The sequence below is a fragment of the Drosophila persimilis genome, unplaced genomic scaffold, assembly GCF_003286085.1.
Source record: "Drosophila persimilis strain 14011-0111.01,24,50 unplaced genomic scaffold, DperRS2 tig00000002-arrow-pilon, whole genome shotgun sequence".
Lineage (NCBI taxonomy): Eukaryota > Metazoa > Arthropoda > Insecta > Diptera > Drosophilidae > Drosophila > Drosophila persimilis.
Window position 1 is genome coordinate 7,225,634 of NW_020825289.1, and position 27,797 is coordinate 7,253,430.

The following is a 27,797-nucleotide window of genomic DNA, read 5'->3' on the forward strand; positions in this document are numbered from 1 at the left end:
CCGGACACCTTGGCATGTGTGGCATGGCGCTAATTAACAACTGCCGGTGCTTTGTGTCCACTTGGCGAGTGGAGTGCCGCACAGGAGAGTTGTACGAGTACTGCAACTGGAATTGGAGCTGGAGCAGAAGCTAGAGCTGGAGCTGGACCTGGAGCTGGAGTTGGACCAATTGTTTCGATGATAAACATTTTTATTGATTTGTGATGATTGCCGACAGGGACAGGTGCAGGCCGCTCTAGCCGCGGTCGGTGCCTTTTGCCGCTGCAATTTATTAAATGCGATTTATTTGCAATTGCTTCCGAGAAGCAGGAGGTGCTGCAGATTAGACGACGGCCGACCAGAATCGAGACTAAGTTCAAGCCTGGAGTCACCACTGCACCACCACTGGCAGTCCAGTCAAACCAACTCCAAATCCGAGTCGGGCATTCTGCTGCATTTCATTCCAAGAAACAGAAGCGTTGTCGCCTTGGTAATCTGTTGGCGGGTAATTGCCACCGGTCTTCAAGATACAGATAGAGATCACCCAACTGAGATGCCAATTTGTTGTTGCGCTGCCCCTCGGCAGTGCCTTATGCGAAACTCCATAAACCCCGAACGGGTCGCCGGTTACCCTGTTGCGCACCTTTTTTATTGCCATTACGTGTCGCGCTTGCCGAAATAAACCAGAAACGAAATATTCGCCATAAAATTTGGTCTTGGAGGAGCCCTCGAGGCGGAGGAGACCTCGCCTTGTCTCGTCACGCGGCGCATGTTGTCAGCTTCCATAAAAAATACGGGTATAAACGGGTATACCTACGGCTAGGAGCCGCACAACGAGATTTTCTTATCAGATTTTCCCCACCACACCGCCCCCAAACCGAATGAAGCTTCTAGGGAAACACATAAAGTATTTTGGATCGTTTTCTTTTTCTTTTTGGTTTCAACTTTTGTTTGTTTTATTCACTAAATCATTTTCTGTCGTTTCCTTTTTGTTTTTAGTTCTTTTTATGCTACACATTAAAAATGTTCTTGGTGCTTATGTAATACATACATAACTATATAATACGATAATATGTATGTGTATTATAAATTGTTGTTACATCGTTAATCAATTATTGTTGGATGGGGGCTACTTAATAATGTAGATCTATATAAATACTGAAATACGAAGGCAAGGCCCTATAACATACAAAAATGAAATCGCCAAACGTTCTATAAACTAGAAAATAGCTTGGGTATAAATAAACGCGATGAATCTTTGAAAAACTATCACACACAAAGGTTTTTGTCGAGAATTTCTACGAGTAAACTAGGCGTATGTGTAATATTTTATGTGTCATGATATTCAAGAGGGTGACATTAGATCTACGGAGTGTGTATATGCATATCGGATATATCTATCTGATTAATACTAAACTGTTCCATTTACTGTATGATTTTAAGTGGCAAGATCTAAGATTTGAAAGGAGAATACTCTGGCAAGTACTCCAGTACTTCTGCGAGCTCCAAGATAGGATACCAAGGATACCCGAATCATGAAACAGTCTTATGAATACTACGGGCGGCTCTTTCCCTCTTCTGAATATGTGTCCTTGATACTTTTCCTCTCTCTCATTCGCTACATGGGCGCCTTCCTCAGGCGCTGTTTGTGGCCCTTTCCATCTGTGACACGACATCCCTTGGCCGCGTCTCGTGCGGAATCTGCTCCACCTCTATGTACTCCTCCTCATCCTGGGCGGGCTCTGGCTCATCATCGCCGCCCCCAGAGTGACCCGTATCCGTGTCGTACAGCTCCTGCTTCACGGTCGCGGGACTTCGAACCGGACTTGGACTGGGCGATGCACTGCCCCGCATCGGGGGCTCCGGCTTGGTGAGCGTTGGACGAACCGTTGGCCTCAGCTCGTGTGCCCGCTGGTGGTGTTCCAGCTCGGCGCGGAAGTAGAACTTCTCGGGGCAGAGATTGCAGTCGTAGGGACGCGAGTGGGCGCCGTGCTCGGCCATGTGGCCAAGGAGGCCGCCAGGGGCTGTGAACACGGCCGAACAGATGTAGCAATTAAAGCCTCGCTGCTCGGTGCCGGCGAAGGTGTGCTCGACCAGGTGCTCCTGCAGTTTCTGGGAATGCGGCAAGATCATCTTGCACAGGTTGCAGCGGTTCTCCAGGTAGGGAGTCGGCTGGGCCTGGACCACGGGGGCTTCGCTGGCCTTGTTCCGCTTGCCGTTGAGGTTGTGCTTGCGGCAGCACTTTTCGCAGAGCTTGGCCGGAGTGGTGGGTCCCTCCACTGCCCCTGGCAGGGGCTCCAGGCACAGGGCGCAAGCTGGTTCTTGGAGGCAGCCGCCACTGGACGAGGACTTCGTATGGAACTTGGCATGGAGGCTCAGCTCGAACTCCGAGTGAAGTGTCTGGCGACAACAAATGCAGGCCAGGGGCAGGGAGGCTCCATCGCTGCCATGCTCGCTGAGATGGGCTCGGAAGGCGACCACATCCTCCAACGGGTGGCTGCAGTGGGCGCACTTGCCCGATTGACCCACCTTCGAGTGCTGGAGCTTGTGCTCGGCCAGGATGGCCGGCGAGGGGAAGATCTCGTCGCAGATGAGGCACTTGTGCTTGCCCGTCGAGTTGTGGCAGCTCTTCATGTGCTGCTCGAGCTCCGCCCGCGACTTGAAGTTGCCCGCACAGTAGGCGCACCGCAGACTCACGCCCGTCTTCAGGTTGTGGGCCAGCTTCCGGTGTGAGTGGAGTTCCGCCTCGCTGCGCAGATCCTGACGCTCGCACATCCCACAGCTGAATGTGACAGCTGGTGCGGGAGGTGGCGGCGCCTGTGGTGCTGGCGGGGCATTGATGGAGGAGGTTCCTCCTCCTGCTGATTCGTTGGCGGCACTGTTGGCCGGTGACGTCGACTTGGCAGCGTACATCTCCATCAGATAGCGCTGGCTGAGGCCGTACATCAGGGCGGGATGGGGCGAGGTCTGTGTCTTCAGGGCATTCGTTTCCACCTGCAAGGGGCTGTAGAACTTGCCGGCCGCCGAGGGACCTGTGGGTGCATTCCCTCCTGTTGATCCTCCACCGAACAACCCCTTGAAGGCCACGTTGTAGTCGATGATGCTACTGTTGTTGTTGGTGGCAGCTGCGGCAGCGGCAGCTGCGGCGAGGGGAGGCAGCAGGGCGTTCACATAGAGACTACCCATGTTGGGGGAGCTCTGTGGCGGCAGCTCTTTGTCCTTGACGCCGCCGTGCTGGCTCTGCATGTGCCTGTCGAGCAGGAACTCCACGTGGAAGGTCTCCGGACAGGATGGACAGCGGAACTGTCGCGCATGGGCCGCCAGATGGAAGTGCATCTCCAGCTCAGAGGAGCACACGGCCCGGCAGAACATGCACTGCAGCGGATTGGCCGGACTGCTGTTGCCGCCCATCGGGTGGTGATGATTCCCCAGCTGATGGCGCGTCTTAACGTGCACATGGAAGTCGCCATCGGAACGGAAGACCTCCATGCAGGCGCTGCAGCGCAGCAGCTTCGTCTCCTGGCTGTGGGCGCAGGCCAGGTGGAGCTGCATGGCCATCCGTGTCTCGCACGTCTCCGAACAGAGGGCGCACTTCAGCAGGGTGAGTACGTGCTCGGTGATGAGGTGCTGCTGCAGCTCCTCGGCCTTGCCAAAGCTCTTGCCGCAGCTGGAGCTGCAGTTAAACTCGGAGTTGGCGATCAGGAAGTGTCCCACCACGTGCCGCTCGAACTCGGACTGCTCCGGGAGGCTCAGGCCACAGTGGGGACAGATCAGCTGCATTCCTTCGGCAATGTGGCTCTTCAGGTGGTTGCGGAAGCTCTCAAAGTCGGGAAGTCCAGCGTTGCACTGGTTGCAGAAGAAGATGCCGGGTGGTGCTGTTGCGTGCGGAGGATTGGGCGGAGCACTGGGTGTCTGCGGTCGACGCTTGTTGCTGCTCAGATCCGTGGGAAGGTCGTCCTCGGAGGGTCGGTTCTCACGCTCGGGACTGCCCAGATCCGTCTTAATCTTGGGTAGATCCAGAGCCAGCCGTGGACTGAATGTTCCGGCCGTGGCCAGGCGATTGAAGTGCTCGTAGTAGGAGTTGGGGCTGCTCAGACGATCCAGATGGGTGGCGCGCATGTGCTGGAATAGTCCGGCAATGTTGCCAAACTTCATGGTGCAATACTCGCAGCTCAGCTGGAAGCCCTCTCCCTCCTGGACGGGGGTCTTCGCCGACTGCTGCTGCTGTGACTGCTGTGGCTGCTGGGGTGGCTGCGGCTGCTCATGGACATTCTGGAGATGGGCATTCAGCTGCTCCAGGCTGCTGAACTCTGTCGCCTTGGGGCAGTAGCTGCATCTGAGCAGAGGGGTTGGGGTGGGCGTGCTGCCCACATGACTGCTGCGCGATCTCTTGGGGAAGTCCAGGCGACTGGGACTGCTGTCGGTGGCCAGGGCCAGGGCATAGCGGCGCTTGTGCAGGCTCCCATTGCTGGACACCGAGGCCGAGGCGGAACCGGTGGACCGGGGACTGTAGTTGAGGGCATTGGGATTGCCGCCGGCGGCCAGGATGGCGGCGTTCTTCTTGTGCTTCTGCATGTGTGAGGTGAGAGCCGCGGCCGTGTTGTATCCCCTGTTGCACATGCTGCACTGGAATGGCTTCTGGATGTCATGCGTCTTCATGTGGATCTTCAGGTGATCGCTAATGAAGAGAGGGAAGATAGGCAAGAGATATGGTCAGATTAGAATGAAGTTATAGTTGAATTGCGTGTCCCTTTTCGTATTCTCTCTCACTTACCTCCTGGAGAAGGCCGCCTCGCAGTGCGGGCACTTGTAGTTCCGCTCGTTCGTGTGCAGCTTCTTATGGCGATCCCGGGAGCGCTTGTGCTTGAACAACTTGGCGCAGTACTCGCACTTGAAGGGCAGATGCTCGGCATGGCTCTGCAAATAGATTCAGGGTAACCCGATTAGTATTTCCCCTGGCACAGGTGCAATCTTAACTATGATATGTTCGGTATCCATCCACCTATCTCCATGATTAGCCCAGACACAGGCCCAGACTTGGGGGGACTTGGGCCGGGAGCTATTTGAAATTCTTAGAAGACAACCAGGCAGCGTCAACTGTCCGTCTACCCCAGTTAAATGTTGACGATGACGACGACAACGACGACGGCTCCTCGCTTGAATTTATAGATGCGTCAATCTGAATCTGAATCTGCATACCGACTGACTCGGACTTGGACGCCAGCTCTGACTCGGCCTCTGGTTCTGAGTCTGGTTCTGACTGCGAGAGAGACTGACGGGAACCGTAGGTGTTTCACTTGCGACTTGTGGCTTGTGGCTTGTGGACAAAAATTCATCTAAATGCGCGACGCCTCTCGTTCTGGTGTGGGGACAGGTGCTGGAAGGGGATTGGGGACTACACCCGCAACCGGTTTACTTTTGGGGTTCTTTGGCGGCTGCCAAAGCGTCGGTGGAGCGCTTTGAACTCGCTGAGGAGTAGCCGCAAAAAATGAGCCCATTTGTATGCAGGCCCCCAGTCCGGGATTTGCGTATATTGCACAATATACTCACTCGTATACCCGTATACCCATACAACCGAAAACTTAGCCGAGTTAGTCGCATCCACTCAGAGAGAGAGAGAAAGAGAGAGAGAGGGGGGGGGGGGGGGGGGGGGGGGGAGAGCGGGAGTGATCCCGTGTTGGTTATGGTTTTTTAAACTGTCGCTCCAATCATCATCGCCATCAACATCCCATAAGCCGCGCCCCACTACCTCCCTTTCGGGGGGAGAACCAGAACGTGCGAGAATGGCCCAAAGACCGAATTCTTAATATCTGCCCCATTCTCTGCTTTGTCCAGGCGCTAGGATCAAAGCGAGCGCTACATGTTAGACCCTGGCCGGTGATAAAGATCGGCGGTAGTAGTCCTCCTAAACAGCAGTTGCAATTGGGTTAACAAGTTGCTGATGTCATGGGCGGTGTTGTTCGCAGTCCGAAAAGCGTTTAAGCCGAATCAGAGCCGCAACCCCAGGAGGGGTGAGGGCGTGTGGGTGAGAGGCGGCAGCCACAAAGGCCACGGCCAAAAGATTCGGTCTTAGATGATATGCTAAAAGATGACTAAAGGAATGTTAGATGGCTGCATGGTATGGATCTAACTGAAGGCTAACCGAATGGATCTGGCATGATGAAAGCTTTATCCTAAGATATATTTATTATCTTAAGATGTAGAGATTATTGAAGGTCTGATCGCCAAATAAAAACAGACTAGATATTTTTCTTTTCCTTAAATTCTTTATATTCAACACCTTCAATGGAATAAAAGGGAGCCCTTTAATACCTTCATCCTTCTTCCACTTCCACTTTCAATTCAATTTCAATTAGCAACATTTGGAATTGTGTATCAAGGTTCAACCGTGACACGCGAAAAGCTCCAAGGAGTCTGTCACCTAAGTGTCAATCAAGTGGGTTCACGTTCACCCAACCCCAAACCCAACCGCAACCCGAACAAGCGCGAAATACTAAGCGCCTTATGGCGATGCCAAGGTGGTAATTAAGCAACCCACCCAGACACCCAGCCACCCAGCCACCCATTTGTGGCGGGTAACCCACCCACCAAAGAAGGAACCCTTTCTAGAGGGAGACTCACCTGCACGTGATGCTTCAAGTATCCGAGACGCGGAAACGTCTTATCACAGAACTGGCACTGATAGGAGCCGTCGCCGCGACTCTTAATGCCTTCGCCTGTCAACTTATCAAACTTTGCGGCTGCTCCACCGCCACCGCCAGCGCCGGTTCCGGCTAATGCTCCTCCGGCAGCTGCCATCTTGGCCTCCTTATTGATTTTGCGCAGCTTGTTGGCAATCTTCAGGGCCTGCTGGTGATGGTAATGATGGTGGTGGTGGAAGTGCGGCTGTCGCTTTGGCTTGGCAGGCTCTTCTCCTGGGACTCCGTTCGACTTGCCTTCTGCGGTCAGGTGGGGATCCTCCTGGCCGGCACTCGCCGAGGTAGCGGCCAGATGATGGGAGTTGGGTGTCAGGGTACCATCGGAGATGCTCGGTGAGTAGCTGGAAGAGGTGTGGGTACTGTACATGTCTGGAAATGTACAAGAGCGGGAAGAGTTTCTCAATTAGAAGTTATGGTCGCACTGTGTGGGCGACTGCATCCTGATTAGCGGCTCTGGGGGATCGGCGCATGTGTGTGACTAAGCGCGACAGGAAATCAACGTCGGCTATCAAATGCTGGACACGGAATTAATTCAATTAGCACCACATCGTTTGGTGTCGGCCAGTCCCCAGTCCCACCCCAAGTGGGGATCATCTCTCCACCTCCACCTCCCCATCCCCATCCCCATCTGACCCTCTCTGTAAGTGAGGCTCATGCAAACTAATTGCGCTTTGTTCTTGTCGTCGTTTTAATTACGAGTACACCATCCATTTATTCCACTGCCCCATGAGGGTCTCTGTCTCCCGCTCTCATCATCTATCACCACGCGCCAAGTGCCGTCTTCGAAAACTGTTAATTGAACCCAATTGCAAGTGATCTGTGTGTCTGTATCGGACCCGGGACCGTGCTCTGGGTCAGGGACTGCGTTTGTTTTCCCTCTCATCGCTTGAACTCTGAACTGAAGCGATCCGTATTGGTCTGCTATGGTCAGATCTAAACTTTAATTAGGAAAAATCAAACTGATGCTCGGATTAATTTCTCAAGTTCTTTGGGGTTAAAGAAAGTCGTAAGAGATTTGAACCCATTCATTCATTTGATTGAAGTGCTGTACGTTTGCTGAGATCATAGAAATGGGAATGGGGATGTCAAATAGGTTGAACAGATTGGATTAAGATGGGGAGAAGATTTTTCTATTATCGGTGATCAACTAATATTATATCTTCACTAGGGAAAAAGCCTCTTACCCACTCGCTTAGCTTCTGCGCCAGCCCTTTATATGAGAGGTCAATGAAATATATTTTCCGCATTATTGAAAGACTCAAAACCCCGTCGGAATATTAACAGCACCCGTAAATTCGGATACATTTTTGTATATTTTTGCGTACTCTTGGCATTATAAATATTACCGAGAGGAAGCTGTCGAACCAAATCCATTAGAATAATCTAGTTACCAGCTCTGCCTCTGGCCAAGATCTAGTCTTCGGAAGAATTCGGAAACACTCTCTCGTCCGTTGACCGCAAATTTCGACTGGAAATGAATCCCAGGGAATACTGATATATCCCTATTGACCTATTATCTGTATCTCTCTTTCTCTCTTATATTTCTATCCAAAAAGTTCTCTTAATTTACCGTTGTTTGTGATCTCCTTGGTGGCCTGGATCTTCTCAATTAGATTCTCCAAACGCGAACTGGGTCCGCGATAAAGCATTTTTAGGGCCATAATATCATGGCATAGTCTCGATAAATTTTCCAAATCAATTTTAAACAAAATTTCACTAACAATTTTCACTAAGTCAACGCGGCACTTGGTCACTTTTCTGCTTCACTCGAGGCATTAAATGTTAATGACTTTTCCAACGACTAACGCTTTGGCTGGCACCAAAGGATCGCACTTTTTTGTTGTTGGGGGGATTTTCTTGTTGTTGCTGTTGTTTTATTTTCTTTGCTGTGCTGTTTTTGTCGCGCCGACGCACCACGAAGGACGTCCAATTGCCGCGAGCACCAAAATTGTACTAAAATCAGAGCCGCCGCAGAGCCCGGGTCTGGGTCTGGGCCACCGAGCGACCAAAAGGCCGAGCCGAGAGCAGCGGGCGTCGTCGACGACGATGTCGAGACCAAAACGCCTATAAAAAGCGATAACTAGGCGAACTGGTTCTCGTGCGTGTCGGTGTGGCAGTGTGTTTGTGTGTGTCTGGGATGAGAATCCCAAAAGGCACACTATACACACACATACTCGGAGAAAAAAAAGGCGTCGGCGTCGCTGTCGTCACGACAAATGAGAAGCAACAGAGAAAGCAATTTAAATGGCGCCCCCACCCCACCCCCACACAGACACACGCACAGCGAGAGGAGCGGCGTAATGCTCGAACAGGAGTGTGAGAGAGCAAGCTGATAAGCTCTTTACATAAGCACCACACACTGCTACCAGAGCGAGACGCAGCGAGCGTCATAGAGCGAGAGAGCGTGCGTGCATTGGTGTTGGTGCCGTGGCATATACTCCAGCACTAATAAGGAGGGGGCTGGCAAAAGGCGGAGCATAGGTTCCCGCTGCTGTGGTGCAGCGGCTCATTTCACCTGGAGTTTTGGGGCGACTAATGGGAAGAGGATGGAACGAGGGAGGAGGTAGGGGTACAGAAAGCGCTGATACTTTTTATATATGTTTATGTTCTATTTATTTGAGCATAGCAAATATAATTTAACTAAAATATCAGGCGATGAGGCTTGGCCACTTTTCTTTTATTTGTAATCGCTTGTTTTTCACTGTTTATTCAATTTGAGGATACCAACCTTCCTTCAGCAGAAATTAAATTGAATATATTTTCCAGGAAAAGTATTCAGGAATTATTCAGGTAATATAGGGACTTGAAAATTACGAAAATGGTACCAGCAGATTGTATATCCCAAGGCATTCTGTGCACGTCCTCCAGAAAACCTTCGTGGTTTCAATTAAATACTTGAACAAAATATAAAAATGTGTTCCTGCAACATCTTGCTAATTTAATCTACCAAAAATTAATAAAACATTATGTCCACATTTAAAAAATGTATTAAAGAAAAAGGCCTTTCGCTATATTGGCTTGAGGTTATTTCAAAATCAATTAAAACGCAGTCTTAAATCTATAAAAGAAGGCGTAAAACGTAGCTGTCTGTCCCCTTTCCATAAGAAGGCAATTAAAACATCCCAATCAAAGGTTTTCTATTTTTATTTTCGCAGGATATGCTTGGGATCAATTCAAGGCTCTGGGAGCTCTTAACCTCTTCCAACCTATTTTCGTGTAAATGTCAATTGCCAACTGGGAAAAACATGACCACAGTCGAAACAACCATACAAGAAACAATTGCGGAAAAAAGTTAAATGACACAAAATGTCACGAAGGAAGCAAAAAAAAAAAGAAAGCCAAATGATGGAAAACATCTATAAACCATTAGCGCGGCCACGTCTATGTGGCAAACGGAAATGTTGCAAAAATGAATCCGTACACATGCAGATTCTGACAGGAGAGGATATCACAGTAGAGTAAAGGAAAGGAAAGGACAGGAAAGCACAACAATGGACCGGGACACAACGGGAAAGGACTGGGCCAAGGAGAGAGCTGCAGCAAACGCGTCACTAAAAGCCAAATTAATTATGCATGCAACGGCAGCCTGTGATATTGGGGGTAGGCTATTCCCCACTCCCCATTCCTCAGCCCCCCCAGCAAAGTGCAGCAAAAAAAGTTTTGAGGTTTGGATGGAACTGTCAGCAGCAGAGAGTGCCGTGCTGTCTCCTCCTGCACTCCCTCTCCTTCTGAATCCCCCCATAAAACTATCAAGGCAATTAAAAAATCACTTTTCACTAGTTTGCCCTCAACGCTACTTCTGTTGCCCTCCCTTCCCCCTCCCCTCCCCGTCCACGTTGCACTGGTGGCTTTTAGTTTTGTTTCGGTTTTTTCTTGTGGCTGTCGTAGTGCTTCTCTCCCATTGGTCTCTGCTTTCGCCAGCCAATGCGCATGCCTCGCACGAAAGTATATAGAAAGAGATGGCTATCGACGAAGCTGTCAATTCGTGTTTCTCGACACTGGGTTTGGGCTTGTTTGTGTCTTTATTTGTTAATTGTTTTACGATGTGGTTGTTGTTTGTGTCTCAAAGTTCGTTGTTTCAGTCTTTGGTTTGAGGTTGGAACTGCCATGAGTTTCCATGGGTTTCTCTGAAGTTAGTTCGGAGTCTAGTTTAGGATGGTATTTTTAAAAGATAAATCACACATTTAAACAAACTTTTTAGTTGAGATTCTTTTAATTGAGTTTTCAAACTTCAATTGCATTACAAATTAAACTTTTAATTTCATTACTTTGAATCTTTTTGTAGATTGGGTAGATAATTCTTTATGGATATATTAATGAATAAAGATATTTAAAGTGGATGAAATATAGACGGAATTGTTGCCTAAAAGCTTGTGTTTTTATCTTTGGCATTTATGTATGTATAATGGATTTCTAGTGCAAAATCAGGTGAGGCTCCACTATCAATCCATGTCGCATTTCCTACCATGGAAAATTCCATGTTCTACTGAAAAGTTCAATTACAAATACATTCAATTAGCTGAAACCCTCGAAATCAAAAGACGACTTAACCTCTGACCTCTGTCAGTGAAAACTTTTCCTCAAATCGAAATGGAAGTCCCAACTCAAACAGAAAAAACCCACAAATATCATGAATTTATCATCAACAATCCCAAAGATCATTTTTCAATTAAAGTTAATCTTCGCCTTCTGCATAATTAATGCGCGAACACGGGGAAAGTTTTTCCGGCCGGCAACAATTTTCCTAATTGCAACAAGAAACAACACAAAACAGAATACAGATTTCCAATTTTGAAATTTTAATTGTCCTTAGATGTTCTTTTTTCAGCCTTGTTTTCAGGGGTGTGGGGTGGAGGGGCAGGGGAAGGGGAAGAGACACGTTGAATCCTGTTGAAAAATCAACTTTCGGCTGAAAAATTCTAAAAGGTCTCTCTGCTACTCATCCCACAGCCGGTGTTAATTACAATTGAGTGACAGTTTTCCGACAGGCCACGACAAGTGCTGGAAAATGGTGATGGAGGGTGTTCGGGTGGTTGGGTGGTTGGGTGGTTGGACTTGGCTGCCAGGTTGCGTGGTGGGTTGAAAGGGTGTCCGCACAGGTAAGTTGTGTCGCCCAGCCTTGGTCCTTGATCCTTTTCCGTTTGGTCCCGTGCATTTTTAATGCGCGGCTAATGCAAAGTCAGCCAAAACTTTTCACTGAGATTTGCAGTTGGTCAACAGATTGTGGAGCGGACCAAAGGACCACAGCACTGAACGGCCTCGCCTCATGTGTCACGTCACTCGTCCTTGATATGTGCTGACAGCCAAAGGATTTCGGCTTGGCTGGCGCCCTCATGCATAATAGATAAATTATAAAAATATATGCACTACATGGGAGCAGGGAAGTGGGAGGAGGAGGAGGACCTGTCATTGTCCTGCCAGCCAAAGTGTCCTTTTGTTTCAGCGCATTTTAAATGAGCCACTTCCAGGTCCACTCTCCGAAAAAGTCACTCAAATTGTCACTTTGATGTCCTGACAGCTGCCCAGCATTCGACGCCAGACCCTCAGTGCCATCCAAACTCCGAGTCCGAGGTCCGTGTGTCTCCATAGATTTCCATCTCCCGGCACTGATCTCATTCCAATGCAAACTGCACAATTAATCAGACGGTTGAGGCCTCATTTAATTAGAGCCCGAAACCCGAACCCGATCCCGAATTTGGTGGTCAAGTCCAGGCAAAAAAAAAGGTTTACACTTGTCACAATATATTTATAATTTTTCTAATGAGCCTTGACACGATTTGTGGACTGACTCAAGGGTATGGAGAGGCTGGACGATGGACGATTGTTGTTTCAATAAAGAGATATCTCGTAATCAAACTTTTGGAACCATAGCTAACTGTCCTTGAATTTTCTCTTAGTCTATCTAACCATTTGAGGGTCACTATTCAAAATGTAGCATCTCCTTTAAAACCCTCTCTTCCTTCCCGGTGGGCCTTCCACAATGTTCAGCTTATCGATCACTCGGAACCCAACAGGGCATCCCTGCCCAAACATTAGAGACAACTTTTAGACATATTTACCAAACAAATAATTATCCCGATAATCTGATTGTGATGCTGAACCCGTGATGTATTGTCAAGTCATGCCCGTTCAGTGGGTCATAATGATGATCCTTTTGAATTGCATCACAGACAGGTCTCGATGCGATCTCGGCGAGGTTTCTCAATGAAAAATGAAGTCAAGTGGGATTCTCAATGGAGTGCTAGGGATTTGTCTCAATCGTGATCGAGGCGCTGACACAAATCAATCAACACACGGAGACAGCCAACAGGTAGAGGCCCTGATCGGACTGGAACTGTCTCTGGACTGCAGTCTGGGTCTGGCTCTGGCTCTGGCTCTGGCACTGGGATCTTGATCGACTGTCAGGGCTAATGATGGGTCTGGCGACGTGTCGGGTGCGTCCTGCGGTGGCTGACTCCACGCCTCCCTCTAAACATTGTTTTGAAAAGGGTTTCAAATCGATTTTTGTGTGCCTTGATTGACGCTCTGCCTGACCGACCATAATTGACTTTCGCACCTGTTTTTCTCCATCTCTCTGTATCTGAAAACCCATTCAACCGCAGAGGCTCGGTGTGAGCTGTGGGGGTTTTATTAGGGGGATTTTGGGGGCAGCTCGACAGCGGCACGTGCTGCAAGTTTTGTGGCTTAGACTGGGGGCAAGACTGGGAGAACAATGCCCCACTCAGAGGCAGTCGGACAGCTGCCTCGGCTAAACGGTACTTGAGCATCGAGCGAGGTACGCGTGCCACAACCGCCATAAACGGAGGGGTCCGACTGCGACCATCAACAAATTGAAATGCATCGCAGGGGCAGTGGCAGTGGCAGTGGCAGTGGCAGAGTCTGAGGCAGAAAGAAACCCTGGAACCAGATTAACATGTCCGATTGCCACATCCGAGGTCTTTTGTGCTGGAGCCGCTGAATGCGATTCCCATTCCGGTTGCCGATGTCGATGTCTCTCTCTTCACTCGGAACGGAAGACGGAAACTAGAACTTCACGGCGATTCAAGTGCCCCGATAACGGGGCATCTGAGGGCACATGGGGCAAGGGGTTCGCTTGGAATTGGGTTTACGACAGTATTTTTTCCCCGTCTGCTCTTGCTGCTACCAGTTTTTGTCTCGCCCGATTATGGCGATAATAAACATAAAATTATTTTATAGCTGGAGTAGTTTCAGCGCTGCTTGTGGCATTTAACTAATAAGGCAGAAGAGGCAGGGGACAGTTGGATGTCATAATCAATGAATAATGAATGAGATATCTCAAAGGAGCGAAGGGTTTCCACAAAGTCCAGTCGAGCATCAGGAACATGGATTGGACATGGCAAAAGCTTAGGAAATCATTTACATTTGGGTGTGGTTTTCATATAGAAAGAGTGAATGAATTGCTGCCAAGTTAAGCATCAATAAAGTATTGGATTCCCAATAGAAGCTGGCACAGCTAGGGGAACATCATTAACCACACATTCCACCTATTCCCCACTGAAAAATCCAATTCCAACCCCCAAGCCAGGCAAAGATTTACAGGGAAAGGTACCTGCTCGGAAGAAGCCATAACAATATGTCTAAATTAAATCCTTTAAGATCACATAACGAACCCAAGGACCATTTCGTATGTGAAACATTTCAGCGCGTATTTCATTTAAATTACCCCAAATATATCTTCAAAAGCGAAACGAGATACGGCGAAATATTCACAATGTGGCTGGCAGGATACTCGTAGCAGCGTGGGCTGAAAGGGTTCCCCTGGGAGTAAGGCACGCGGAATTGCGCCTTGGAGTCGCATCAGGACGAGGAGCAGAGCCCAGAACTATGCACATGGGAGTCACCAACAAAAAATTGTGGGCGAAGAGCGGCCAGGAGCCAGCGATTGGGTCGGGTATGCGGATGGGGATACACACACATTGCGTTGCTTTTATTTTTGCATCGTAAAACGGAATGAAAACGTCTTTCGCGGAAAGTTTTCTTTTCGCAGCCAGGCATCTCCCCTCTGAGCCAGAAATCGGTGCGCTCGCCAATTCCCGGGAGGAGGAGGTGGTTGGATGGGTCCGAAAACTTAGCGAAAGGCGAGTGAGCGAGCAGCCACGGAACGCACATAAATCATCGCCAGCCAAGGTGGCACCAGCAGCAACTTGGGCGTGTCATAACTTTTGAGCCGGGGAGAAAGGAGCTGAAAGCAGCACGAGAGAGAGCAGGAGCCTTGAGCCAGAGCTAGAGCCCAGTTGGCCAAGGCCCATGGGAATAAAAACAATGAGGATGGAGCAACCGATGAGACTGGCGAAAGTTTGGAAAAATTGCCAGGAGCATCGGCCAATGCGCCTATGGTGAGTGCACACGGAGCTGGGGGCCGGGCCCTGTCCGGGATGGCCACTGCAGCTGACAGAACGCCATCGGAGGAGTGCAGTCCAGCCAGGAGCCGCCGCAGCAGAAGGACCAACTTTTTTCTCTGTATTTCCGCTTGTTTTGCTTTGGTGTCAAGGTGGCTTCACACCTGAGATTGCGATTACTTTTTTCCCAGACAGCCATGCAGCCAAACGGCAAGCCAAGTTGGGTTAAAGTTTTTAAAACTCTTAGATACCCTAAGGTAGAAGGGGTGTATTGGTTTTCTATATTGTTCTGATGGAAAGGATGAACCCTTTGCAGTCTGAAAGTAAATCCAAATGATTGGAAGGGTTTGCAGTGATTTGCAGTGATGTTTCCTAAGTCCATTAACTTAATATTTATATATGGGTACATAGAAGTGTACATCTGAAGTGTCTCTTGAAGGGAATGTATATAGCAACTCCTCTTTTCCGATAGATATAAGCAGATAGTCCCACCTCCTGAAGCACCAAAACTTTCTAATGTCTGTATCTGTACTTTAGTTGTGGGCATTTCGCAGGTCTTGATGCAATTAAAAACCATTAGATTAGTACTTAGGATAGCCCGTTGACCCAATTACGCGTCGGTGGCTGTGTCTCTCAGCTGGCGGCAATGTCAAACAATGTCCAAAAGAGTCAAAGAGTTCTCTACGTGATGTACGTGGGATCTATCTGGGCCTGCCTGTGGCCCTTTGACAGGCAGCGCAGCCCCACACGAGGTTCGAAAAGCTTCTGGTTCATTAACCGGGGCGATGTCGATGTCATCTCCGAACCGAACCAGTTTTCCCCAAAAAATCAGTACCAGATTTCTATCTCCGTGTGCGGCGCGGTGCGGTGCGGTGCGGTGCGTAAAGCAATTTGCGATGATGATGACGACTTCTTGGGAAAGCAACGGTTCGAGTGCTGTGAGAATTTGGCACTTTAAGCAATCCCCAACTGAAACTACAACTCCAGCCCCGAAAGAAACTTTAGTCCCAGCCCCAGCCCCACCACTAGCCACAAAACCCTTTGGCCAGAGACGCACGGGGCACGGGGCAGGGGGCCAGAGCAATTATTTATGGTCTCGAGACAGAGGCGTAGCAGGGGCGGAGGCCGACTCTGTGTTTGTCTTGTAAGACAAATGTGTAATTAATTGCCTCGCATCAAAAGGAAACTGTGAAACTATTTGCATACGAGCATGGTAAATTGTCTTGGCTGTCACTTGGTTCATGCACTGCGAGTACGGGTACACACGTGCAATTAATAAATCAGAAAGGACAGGCTAAGCCAAAGGACCTCTCCACGACCCATTCCAACACGCGGCGTACTGGCCTGACCCTTCCAAGCGGAAGTCTCAGACAAACAAAGGAAGTGACTTACTTGGCCCCAAGACTTGTGCAGCTTGATATTCTTTTTCTGGCAGGGGGCTCGGACTTCTGCCAAGAGGTTTCTCCGTTCCTCCCTTCTCATAAGAGCGTGTGGCAAGTCCGACTGCAACTAATTGCATTTCATTGCATACATTTAGGCGCTTCCCCCTACAGCTGCAATCACATCGCCTCACACTGCCCAAAACGTTTCAAATTTGTAGTCAAATAGCCGGAGAGAGAGATTTCCTTGGGGCTGTCAATGGGTTCGTGGGGAGGAAAGTCAACCGCAAGTGCCTCAAGTCAATTTGTGGCAAAAGGGAAGGATGTACCGGGCAAGTGTTGAGTGCTAACCATGCTGGCTACACTGTGAGAAATCGGAAAATAGTTCGAACTGATAATTGAAGACTATCACTGCAGATGAAACAAGTATCATTCGAAGGTCTTAATCGAGGAGGAATATATGTAAAAATAATATGTAAACTCAAAGACTTCTGCCATTGATTCTTCTCCAACTATTTCCCTCAGTGTAGTCGAAAGGAAAACACAGACAAGTCAGCAGCCAGGAAAAGTCTGATTCAGTCTCGGACTTAAGTGAGTGAGTGTGTGGGTGAGTGGGCATGAATGGATGAATGAATGAATGAAGCGAGCGGCAAATGGGCAACCCAGGGCAGGATGCGACTGCTGGTTCTGCTGCTCGTGGCAAGGACGTTGTTGGGTAAAACAAAGAGCGCAAGAAGGAAGTCCTGAAAAAATGGTAGCGAAGGAAGAGGGGGAGCAAGAGGAGCAGGATGCCGACACCACAAAACGAAACAAATAACACAGAAAAAGCATTCGAAATGGCACTAGAGAGAAATGTGGCTTAAAGGAGAGAGGGAAAGAAGCAGCATGAATAGAGGGAGAGGCAGGGAGAGGAGGTCATGTCGTGGCCGTAGCTCATGATGCTGCCAGTTCAGTCTCTTCCTCTCTGTTTCTCTCCGTCTGCCTCTCAGTATTTTCGACAGCTCGTAAATGGCAACGAGGATATGTGAAAGTGATGTGGCAAGAGCAAGAGGTAGAGGTCCCCACCTGACTCCGACTGCTGCCGTCTCCGACTTGGCTCTGCGTCTATGTCTACGGGAACGGGAACGGGCACGGGCACGGGCACTGTCGGCCCCGGCTTGGTGTTGATTGCTGTTTGGGGTTTTTAAAACGTAGTTAGGCTGCCGGGCAGCCCCGGACCGCAGCACATGGAAACGACACCCGCGGCACAGGTGGAGAGCACCCTGGAGTGTCGTGGCCAGCTGCCCGGATAACACCCTGTACGGCAATTTCAATGGTTATGGCTTGGGCACGCATGCTGTGTGCGCTGTGTGGAAAAGGAAGATGTGGGAGGATTGGGTGGGGGCCAGTGAATAGGGAGCATATGTGACAAACCGCTCACCTGAGTAGAAGCTGTCGAGACTCTGCAGCTCTTCATCATCGTAGTCCTCTTCGCCACTGAGACTCAGCAGGTCGTCATCCAAGTCCATGTCTTCTGGCTCCTCCTCCGCATTCTCAGCATCCGCCTCCGCGTCCTCCTCGTCATCAGGATTGTTCTTGTTGTGGGTTCGGACTAGAATGGAAAGACACACAAGCTCTTCTTAGCCAAGGATTGCAAGGAAAATGCAGCAGGGACTTGACCTCGACTGGGGCACGTCGCTGCCTGTGGATGGTTGCCAGGGCACCAGGAGCAAGAGCTGTAGTTGTAGCAGGAGCTGAAGTAGGGGCAGGATGCCCTGCTCGATCCCCAAGTGGAAGGAATTTTGATTATGCTAAGCCCCAGGGTGCCATAATTCCATACCCAAGCAAGTAAGCCCCCAAGCTAACCCCTGCGCTATCCCGTCCCTCAACACCAACTCCACCTCCACCCCCTCACACACTTAAGAGTATATAAGAGCATGGGATAGCATCTGCTAGCACGGCGCATGTCCAGCGAAAAGAGAGCCAAGGCGACTTAAGAGAGACACTTGTTTTGGTCTCTCACTGCCAGAAGCTGGAGGAACAGCTGATAGCAGCACGTGCTGTGCCTCGTTGGCGGGGGGGGGTCGGCGGCGAGACAGAAGGCGTCTGCACAAGCCACAAGACTAGAAGTTACGCATACGCACCGTTAGACGTGCCCCTTGGTGGGTGTCAGTGGGTGGATGTCTGCCTTGAGTTTGGGGAAGTAAACCAAGAAGGTGCTCCGCAGGGATATGCTAATGGGGTTGGTTACCCCAACAGTTAGTTGGGATACAGATTTAGGTTCTGTGAATTGGTTTTGCTTTCTTCATTCTCCACATTCCGATCTCTGTCCAACACGTTTCACACCATATAACCCTTCGACATGAACTCATCAAGTCATTGACCAGCGACCAGCGACCATCGACCATAAGGCTTTCACTGCTTTTGCCACTTTTGGCACTTTCGCGTTTTCGGCTTTTACTAGTTTCTAATGACAAAATGAAATATCGCGGGTTCTCCGCTATCCGAAAAAAAAACTCCCCCCCCCAAGAGCAACCCAAACTAGACCCAACCTCAACGTCGGATAGTGCAACATTCTGTGCGCTTGTGGCACTATGAGAATTTCCTTGATGGCAACCGACGTTTCGATGATGTGGCATGTGGATGTGTGGCATGTGGATCTGCTTTTATGCCACTTTGCATGCCAGCACATAAAGGCAGAGGGAATGCGAGAGGAGCTACAGCAGGGATGAGGAGATGGAGCATAGAGCTGTGTAGCTACTGCCTGGACCGCCGCACGTCCAATAATCCTTGTCCTGCAGCTGGGGAATACTTCATCAGCGGAAACAAAATTTTACGAATTTCTCCGTGTGGATGTGTGAGAGTGTGCTTCTGTGTGAGTGTTGCACGTGCTGGCAGCTCCATCTAGCGGTTGGACCCTGAACCCAGGACAAGTTTTTAACATGCCAAAAACGCATCTCGCGCCCCATTGATGCCTCCCCCTCCTGTGTCTCCTCCTGTTGGCGAGATGGCGGCGACTTTGACACGACTATGCCCCTGTTTCTCCCTCTATCTCTGTGTGTCTGTCTCTCTTTCTCTCTGATGATGCTTGATGATTATTCAACATTCGCTCTATGGGGAGTCATATGCCACGCTCCCGGTCCCGGTCCCGCTCCTCCTCCTCCTCCTCCTACTTCCGCAACCTTCTTTTGCCACACATGCAACTCCTGTCTCTGCGCTCTTGACGTCGTATGACGCAAAATTGGCTTTCGTCGAATTGTTGCTTTGAGTTTTGCAAATTTTTCGACACAATCCCTCAATGGGGCACACACGGCGGATGGAGGGTGTTAGTGGGATGGAGGAACATGGGGGATAGGTGGTCTGGATGCATCTGCATCTGCACTGCATTCATCATCATCATCAGACATCGACGGGCGCCTGCCTGGCTAATTTTATGACGCTCTCGCATCTTTCGCGCATCCTGATGTTAATGAAGCAAATCCCTCCTCCGTCTCTTGGTCCATATGCACATTTATCGCCCATATGTGTGCGGCGGGATCCATAAATCGAACGAAATTTGCATATATGGAACTAGCTCCATCTTGTGGCCGTTTTACGAGTTTCTGGATATTGTGGGAGGTGGGGGGGAGTTGCTACTGATTATTGTGAAGCCACGCCCACCGCACATGCACAGGGGGAACTGGGAACTGCACTGTGGAGACTGGCGCTGCAGGCCTGCACTCGCCCAGATTTCCCAGAGCGACGCCTACGATACAACAACGGACCAGGTCCAGAAGAGGCCAACAACAAAAAGGGAGTCAGTGGCGTAGTCATGAGAATTCACTTAAGAGAGGGGGTCAGCATTAACTACGTCTAGCTTCAGCCTGTATCTTATCTTTAACAAAAGGAAAGGGAACCCCTTTTTGAGTACTCCCCCACCACCACTGCTGCTCGCAACAACAAAAGCAACAACAGCTCCCGCTGTCAGACAAAGAACGGAAGAAAGCGAAGGGGGCGACGAGTGCTGGAACTCTGGGTCCAACTCGGACTGCGCGAGGCCCCCTTGGGAACGGACTGAAGCGGGCGCTCTGCTCTGCTCCACTGCGAGGTGGGACCACCTACCGTGTGGTGGCTCTTAATTCGATTCGTTGGCTCCACTTCCCCGCTCCACCGCATACCCTCTCTACTCCACTGTTGCCTTGGCTTCCTCGACATCGTCGCCGTCGTCGTCGTCGCCGTCGTCGTCGCCTGATCCTTGGGGAATTGTTGCGCAAATGCTTTTTGTGTGTTTCTGTTTGAAAATTATTGCAAAAAAAAGGAAACAGAGGCGAAATAATAAAGGCAGCAGTCGACGTGCATGTAATCGAACGGGAGCCGAGGGGGTGGTGGGAGGCGGCGGGAGGAGTGTACCTACGGGAAAGTGGGACCCGATATGTCTCTGATGCAATTATGAAGTGATAAATGAATGCATTATGCATTATGTATGCACGGGGAATTGGAATTGCCGGCATTGCTCATGGTCACCAGTAGCAGCAGCAGCAGCAGCATCATCATGGTTGCAATTTGCAAATTTATCGAACTGCCGTGGTAATCGATAAGCTATTGGAGTGCGAGAAGCAGAGCTGCAACAGTACCAAAATCGTTGCAGTTTCACTTCGTTCAGGGCTGGCTACCTTTGCATATCTGATACTCCAAACGGAAAAAAACAAAGTTCATCTTAAAATTTAACGCATCTTTTATGCTGCTCGCCGAATCGCTCCTTCCAGCCTGCCACCACCCCGTGCCTGCCTCCATAGAACCTGCTGAGGTGTATGTGTGTTTCGTGTCCTCGACTTGCTTTCGTTTGCTGTGCACCTGATCATTTTATGGCCACCTTTCTGTTCATATAAGTCCTCTAGACGGCTGAGTGTGTGCGAATGTGAACGTGGGGGCATGGGACAGTGGCAGAGTCAAAGAGACAGAAGACGATAACTCACTTTTGTTTCATTTTTCAATACACAGCGGAATAATAATGGCAAAATGAGCAACTTCGCTATGCAACAAGATGTCTCTTCCCTTCCACTCTCTCTCTCTCTCTCTCTCTCTATCTTTCCCTCTCTCTATTTTGGTCTCTCGGTCTCAAGATGCTCCCCAAAGAACATACCAATAAACACGCTACCAAAAGTTAACACACACACACACACACACTGAGAGAGAGAGAGAGATAGAGATACAGTGTGAGACGGAGACACCTTCACTCCTTGAGGGAGTAGGAGACCTCCGCCCCTCGCCCTCCCTTTGTTGTCTACTTCGTCCCGGCTGCTTATATGGCAATGTATAATTTTTATTCGCACCAAGGTTGCTCCCCAAGGACATGTCGTCGTCGTCGCCGGGGCTGCTCTGTCGTTTCTGCCCCCGCCTCGTCTCTTCGGTCCTCCTCTTGTGCAGCGGCCTTCCCCGAAAATTGCAACATAAAACTTTACACAAATATAATCTATAAGCAGCAGAACTCATATTAATGTCGTGCGAGTGAGGGAGATGCCAGCATTTAGAGCGAGTTGAAGGGGCTCCTTACATAGGGACACACGTGGGGGAGTGTGTGTGACATTTTTGGCGGGCTCAGCTGTACAGTGGTCTCACATTGGGGAAAGATAGAAAATCAACGAATATCACACAAATGGTAAATATCACCATAAACTGGGAGAAAAATAGCATAGTAAAAAGAAACACACCCATATTCAATTAAAATATTCGGGTTTTAAGTATAAAAATAATGAAATTAAATGGAATTCACTTTGGTTTAAATATTAAGATATTCAAAATTTAGTCTAAATATAAAACAATTGAAAATAAATACATATATTATATTAAATTAGTAGGAAATTATTTTAATTTAAATATCAAAATATTTATTTAAAAAATGATATACTTATTTGGATCAAACATTTGATATAATGATTCCATTATAGTATTTTAATCTAATTTTAGGGCTCAGAACTTTTTTCTTTAGATGTACATATGTATGTATGTAGTTTTTGCTTTCTTCGTATTTAACTTTGAACTTGAATTTGGATCTCACGTTTCTTATCCCCAAGCTCTTTTTCCCCTCTCACAATCACCAGCCAATCCCTCAGACTTGTCCCACTGTGTGGGGCCCGTCATCTAGGGCCATGTTGCTACTACTACTACTACTGATACTGCTGGTACTGCTGCTGCCTCTGATGCGCACAAAAGGGCCAATTCATTCTCGCCGGGTTTCTCATTTCTGGCAGCGTCGCAGCATCGTCGACAGCAGCAACAACAGCAACATGAAGTAGAAAGACAATTTTCGGATCCCCAAACTTATCACAGCCTCTCGATTTCCCTTTAGAACATTATACAACACACCAGAGATTCCGACAGGACGAGGCCAGGACCAGCACCGAGCGACAGAACGGCAACAGCAGCCCCACCAGCAGCACCAGCAGCACCAGGCGGTGGCGCCACGACAGTAAACGGACGCAGTGCAGCGGCGTGTACTTGTCATATATTATGCGAGTGCGAGCGACAGAGATGGCGAGTGCAGGCGAACGCCGCGGCGGTGATAAAGTTCGGTCCTCCGTAGTGCCGTTAGTCGGGTCCGAAGTGTGCGCAGTGAGGTTAGGAGCGATTCTCGGCCAACATCGCACATTCAGAAGCGGCAGAGGCAGCAAAAGCGTCAGCTTGGACTCCCAGGTACACCCGGCAACAACAATCCAGGGCACCCAGACCATCCAGATGGCAGGGGAGAGCACAGCCGGACGGTTCTAGTTGGTGATGATGATGTTCTCTATGCCGGGGAGGCTGGAGACGAGAGACATGGACTGCCGTCGCCTGGACTCGCGGGAATTCCGCCAGCAGAGCCCATTCCGACCCAGAGCCAGAGCCAGCCCAGAGCACGCAGCACAGAAAAGAGCAACAAATAATGAACAGACACATGGCTGTGTATGTATGTACATGAGTATATACAGGATGGTAAGAGTACGTGTGTATATATGGCTGTGTTCCATTTAAAACATGTAGCTTGTTTTATTATTGTCGGGCCATGCGGAGGCAGCGGTGGCGACCGTAACGAGCAGCGCTTTGGTCATTGGAATCGATGGCTTTACACCCAAGTGCCATAATCCAATGACGCACAGGAATACCAAATACATGCCCCTCCACATACACACACATGTATATGCCCCAACTCAGATATGGGAGTGTGCGTGTATGGGGCCGCATGGAGACATCAAAGTTGATGTGACCAGGCAGCGGCACCAATGGGAATACGACAGACATACAGGGTGTCTGTGCATCTCTCTCTCTCTGTCGTCCCGAAATGAGTTTCGGTACTTTAAAGCTGTGCTCGTGGAAAAGGTTCAAGCCAGATTTTCCAGAGCACATGTCACAAATTCTTGCAAATTCCAATCTACCATCAAACCGTTTAATGTGGATATCATTTCAAATTTAGGACATTTTTCCATAGCACCCTGTATCTTAGCCAGTCCGTGTGATGCATTAACCTTATCCAATTTACAAGAGCATTCCACACTTTTAAACCTTCACTATTTGGACACCAAAGCTGGGGGGCAGAGGTCTCACGTGTCCAGGACCAGAACCAGGACCAAGTGGATGCGGATGCGGATGTGTCCTAGCTGGGTCAACAGCACCAGCAACAACAACAGGAGCAAAAACCGTACATTTGCTATTTATGAGACTGTCGAGAGTTATTAGCCGGACATGTGAAAGACCCAGGGGAAGTGCCCAAGACGGCCAAGACGACGAAGGACTTGCAACGGACTTGGGGCCAGCCCGGAGTAGGTTGCTGCTGCTGTTGCTGCTGGCTTTGGGTTGGTTTACATATACATAGATATAGATATATCTTTCGGCTGGAGGCAATAAAATATGCAAATTGAAGTCAAACTTACCAGAGGACTTGCAGTGCCCGTTGGCATTGGCAGCTGCATCAGATGCACCACCAGCAGCAGGACCTTCCTTATCCCGTGGGTGTTGTACTTCTTCTGCTTCTTCTTTTGGCACAACCGAGCCCTGGCCCGGATCCTCATCAGCTGTTGTCCAGTGGCTTTGTGGCTGTGATTCATTGGGCTTGAGTGGCTTCTCCTCGGTAAGCAGTTCTCCCTCAGCATCCTCCTCCGCCTCGGCGTCCTCTTCCCCATCCTCCTCGTCCGCACTGAGCAGCTCCTCCTTGGGCTCCAGCAGGTCACCCACATTGGGCTGTGTCTCCTCCTCCTTTTCGCCAACTGCAAACAAAAATCGAGCAAATCGAGAAAATCGAGGTATAAGTAGGTACGAGTACATATGCATATAAATTAAAGCTAATCAATTGATAACATTTCGAACACTCGCACAAATTGCTCCGGTGTCCTGGCAGACATTGTGGCGGATACGGCCACGGCCACGGCTTCGGGTGCTACCTCTACTCATGCAGATTATGCCGAAGCACTCCCTGGGCGACCATCGTGCCAAAAATTCTATTTACACGTTCTGTGTTTTATTGTTGGGGCCCCCTCCCTGCCCCCACCCAGCCGCCTCCCTGCCTAGTCCTCGTCCAGTTGCTGTTCCGTTCCTGCTTCTGCTTTCGGGCCTTGGCAATAGCTCAAAACTCAAACTCCTCTTATGGCTACAGGGCAAAGCCGCCATCTGATCGATGGCCTCCCTCTGCCCAGGGCCTTGCGGGTGTCGTTTCCTCCCAAAAAAAAAGAGAAAACACACACACAGAAACAGGTAAAACACAGAGCTCATCCTCAAAAGTAATTGCAACCAGGGTGCAACAACAGGAACAGTGACAAAAGTTGCTCCGGCAAATGGAAATGTGTAACATGTGTAATTGTGCAATTAAATTGAATTTTTCATACATTTCTCCAACTGCTTCGGACGTGAGTGAGGGAAAGACGAATGCTTGCGGCTTCGGAGAGACGGCTGGACAGGGCTGAGGCTGGGCCAGCCACAGGTGGGGATATCATTTACATGTTGGGGGATTTTCATTCTCAGACTGAAGTCGGTAAGGATAAGAACTTAGATTAAATATGAATGAAACGACTGTGGATCCATTTAAATCCATTATTATAATCAATTTTGATTAGATTTGCTAATAGCCAGCTACGAGGAAATATTAAAGCTATTTATAGTTCCTTACTTAATCGTTTCCCAAAAGACTATAATTTAGATGATATTACATCGTTAGAATTATTTTACTTGGAAATTTCCACTTCAATGATATCTTGATAATCTCTCATACAATCTCAATTCCTTTCTATAAATGCAATCCGTTGCCTCACAAAAGTGTGAATGATTTCGGCTGGCGAGAAATAAGTCACATCCTCACATGGTGGCAGCCTCAGCTTCGGCTTCGGCTTGAGTGCTGGTGGAGCTGGAGCTGGTGAAGAGAGTCGGGAGGATGCGCGTGTCCATTTCGTATTGGTGACCGCGAGGAAGGTAAGGACTTAAAATATATTGCCGAAAGGACAAGCCGGAATCACACCGCAAGGAATCGCCATGGAAATGAACATTATGCAAGGGTATTGGTGTGGGATGGGCATGGGGCAGGATGGGGCACGGCCTGGTGCTGGTCACCATAATGGAAGCCAACGAAGGGATGAGAGGTAAAAGGGAAACGGATGTGGAGACAAGAACATTTGGTTATTATTTCCATATAAAGGAGCCGAGTGTTGGAGGCACTTGAAAGTGGTTGCTGCTCCTCCTGCTCCTGCTACTGGTATTGGGTGCCGGCTGCAGAGGAAAGGATTGTGGGAAGAGGCATGGGGTATGGGGTATGGGGTATGGGGATGTGGGCCAACTGTGTGCCGTTTGCGGCGGAAGTGCCGCGTATTTTAAAATAAATGCGCGTGGCAGACAGAGACGGGGCATAGGGTGGGGAATGGGGCAGGGGCATGGGGCATGGGGCAGCTCGCATGGGGAGCAGAGTGAGAACCAGTTATGGTCGTTAAAATTGTCGAAGCACCGCAACAACAACGACGACGACGTCGCCGTCAGCTTCTTTTTGTGCAAGCCAAAAAGGATATACATCCGCTGTGAGTCTGTGTGTATGTGTGTGCTGTATGCTCCTGTGTGTAAGTGTGTGTATAAGCGCCCATATGTATGCAAGCGATTTTCATTTTTGTTTAAAGCCCCCCAGAGTGCATTTCGCACTCGGTCGCTGGGTTGCCATGTCTCTCCGTATGTGTATTTGTGAATGTGTGTGTGTGTGTGTGTGTGTGTGTGTGTGTGTAAGGGAATAAGTGCTATATGTGTATGTGTGTGTCTGTGGAGCACAAGTGCCCGACAGTGTGAGTGTGTGTGTGAGCGTTTCTTACTTGTTTTTCGGCAATGAATGGCATGTTTTTAAGCGTTTTACTCAAACATCCACTCTACACCACTACCACCCATGACCTCCCCCCAACCAACACCAACGAAAAGGTGCGCGTTCTTCCACACATACACCCATTAACCACTGCGAACACACACACACACACACACACACCATGTGTATTTGTAAACGTAATAATAAGCGTCGTCCCCTTTGACCCATCAATCCGTTGCCAGTGCCTCCCCCGTTTCTGTGCCCCAATGCTTGCCACTTTTCCAGCTCCCAAACGGCTACTAAGCGTGTGTAGAGGGCACCGCTGAGCAGCAAGGGAGGTGGCAGAATGGGTGGGGGTGCTGGGAGTTTCGGCTGGGGCTGGGGTTGGTGTTGGTGTTGGAGCTTGGGGGCGGGAGTTGGCAGAAACAAAGCGCGCTTGCAACTTTTATAATAGCCATGTATGTATGTTTGTGAATGTATGTATGTATGTGTGTGTGTGTGTGGTATTAAAAAAATAATGAAATAACAAACCCGAAGGTGTTGTTAAAAGCGCCAACAATAAATTTTATCAATAGTTGGCAAGCAAGAAATAAATGTCAGACACACTGCCACCAAGAAAGAAAGATGGCCCAGCGATCGTTCAGTGTTGGTAAGTTCATTACCAGTGTTGATAAATTATAATCTTCTTTCAGAAGAGATCATCCCTCTGTCAAGCTTTGAATAATTCAATTAGTTTATGAAATAAATCGAAATACCTAAGGAACTCAAATAATCGTTTCCTGCTAGCAGAGAAGTCATTTTTGCATCCCTATTAAAATACTTTAAGCCAAAGCCAAACTACTCCTGAACTCATTTGAATGTCTGTGTGTGTGTGTGTGTGTGTGTGTGTGTGGGGAACCCTGTTAAGGAATCCTCAGAGCTGTCAAAATGCCACCACCATAGTTGTCCTTGTTGCTGCTGCTGCTGCTGCTTTCCCAAAGGTCCCAGGATACCTTAGGAGCCCACACCACACCATAGCAACCCGCTCCACATACGAGTACTCATTGCCATCGCATCGCCCACAGCAGATTCTATTTACCAAACTAGTTACCGCTAGACGCAGCCAATATCCCACATTATGTAC

General features: G+C 49.1%; 1 protein-coding gene across 1 annotated transcript in view; it reads right to left on the reverse strand.

The window, feature by feature from the left end:
* Positions 1 to 1,488: 1,488 nt before the first annotated feature.
* LOC6590209 (zinc finger protein 423 homolog) overlaps positions 1,489 to 27,797 on the reverse strand; it is a 28,679-nt gene continuing 2,370 nt past the window's right edge. The window contains exons 2-7 of the mRNA XM_026986411.1: positions 24,278 to 24,614; positions 21,403 to 21,406; positions 17,837 to 17,960; positions 6,601 to 7,046; positions 4,754 to 4,896; positions 1,489 to 4,657 (exon numbers count right to left, since the gene is read on the reverse strand). Coding sequence (XP_026842212.1) covers positions 1,615 to 4,657; positions 4,754 to 4,896; positions 6,601 to 7,046; positions 17,837 to 17,960; positions 21,403 to 21,406; positions 24,278 to 24,614 — 4,097 coding nt within the window. The 3' untranslated portion in view covers positions 1,489 to 1,614. The remainder of the gene's footprint in view (positions 4,658 to 4,753; positions 4,897 to 6,600; positions 7,047 to 17,836; positions 17,961 to 21,402; positions 21,407 to 24,277; positions 24,615 to 27,797) is intronic.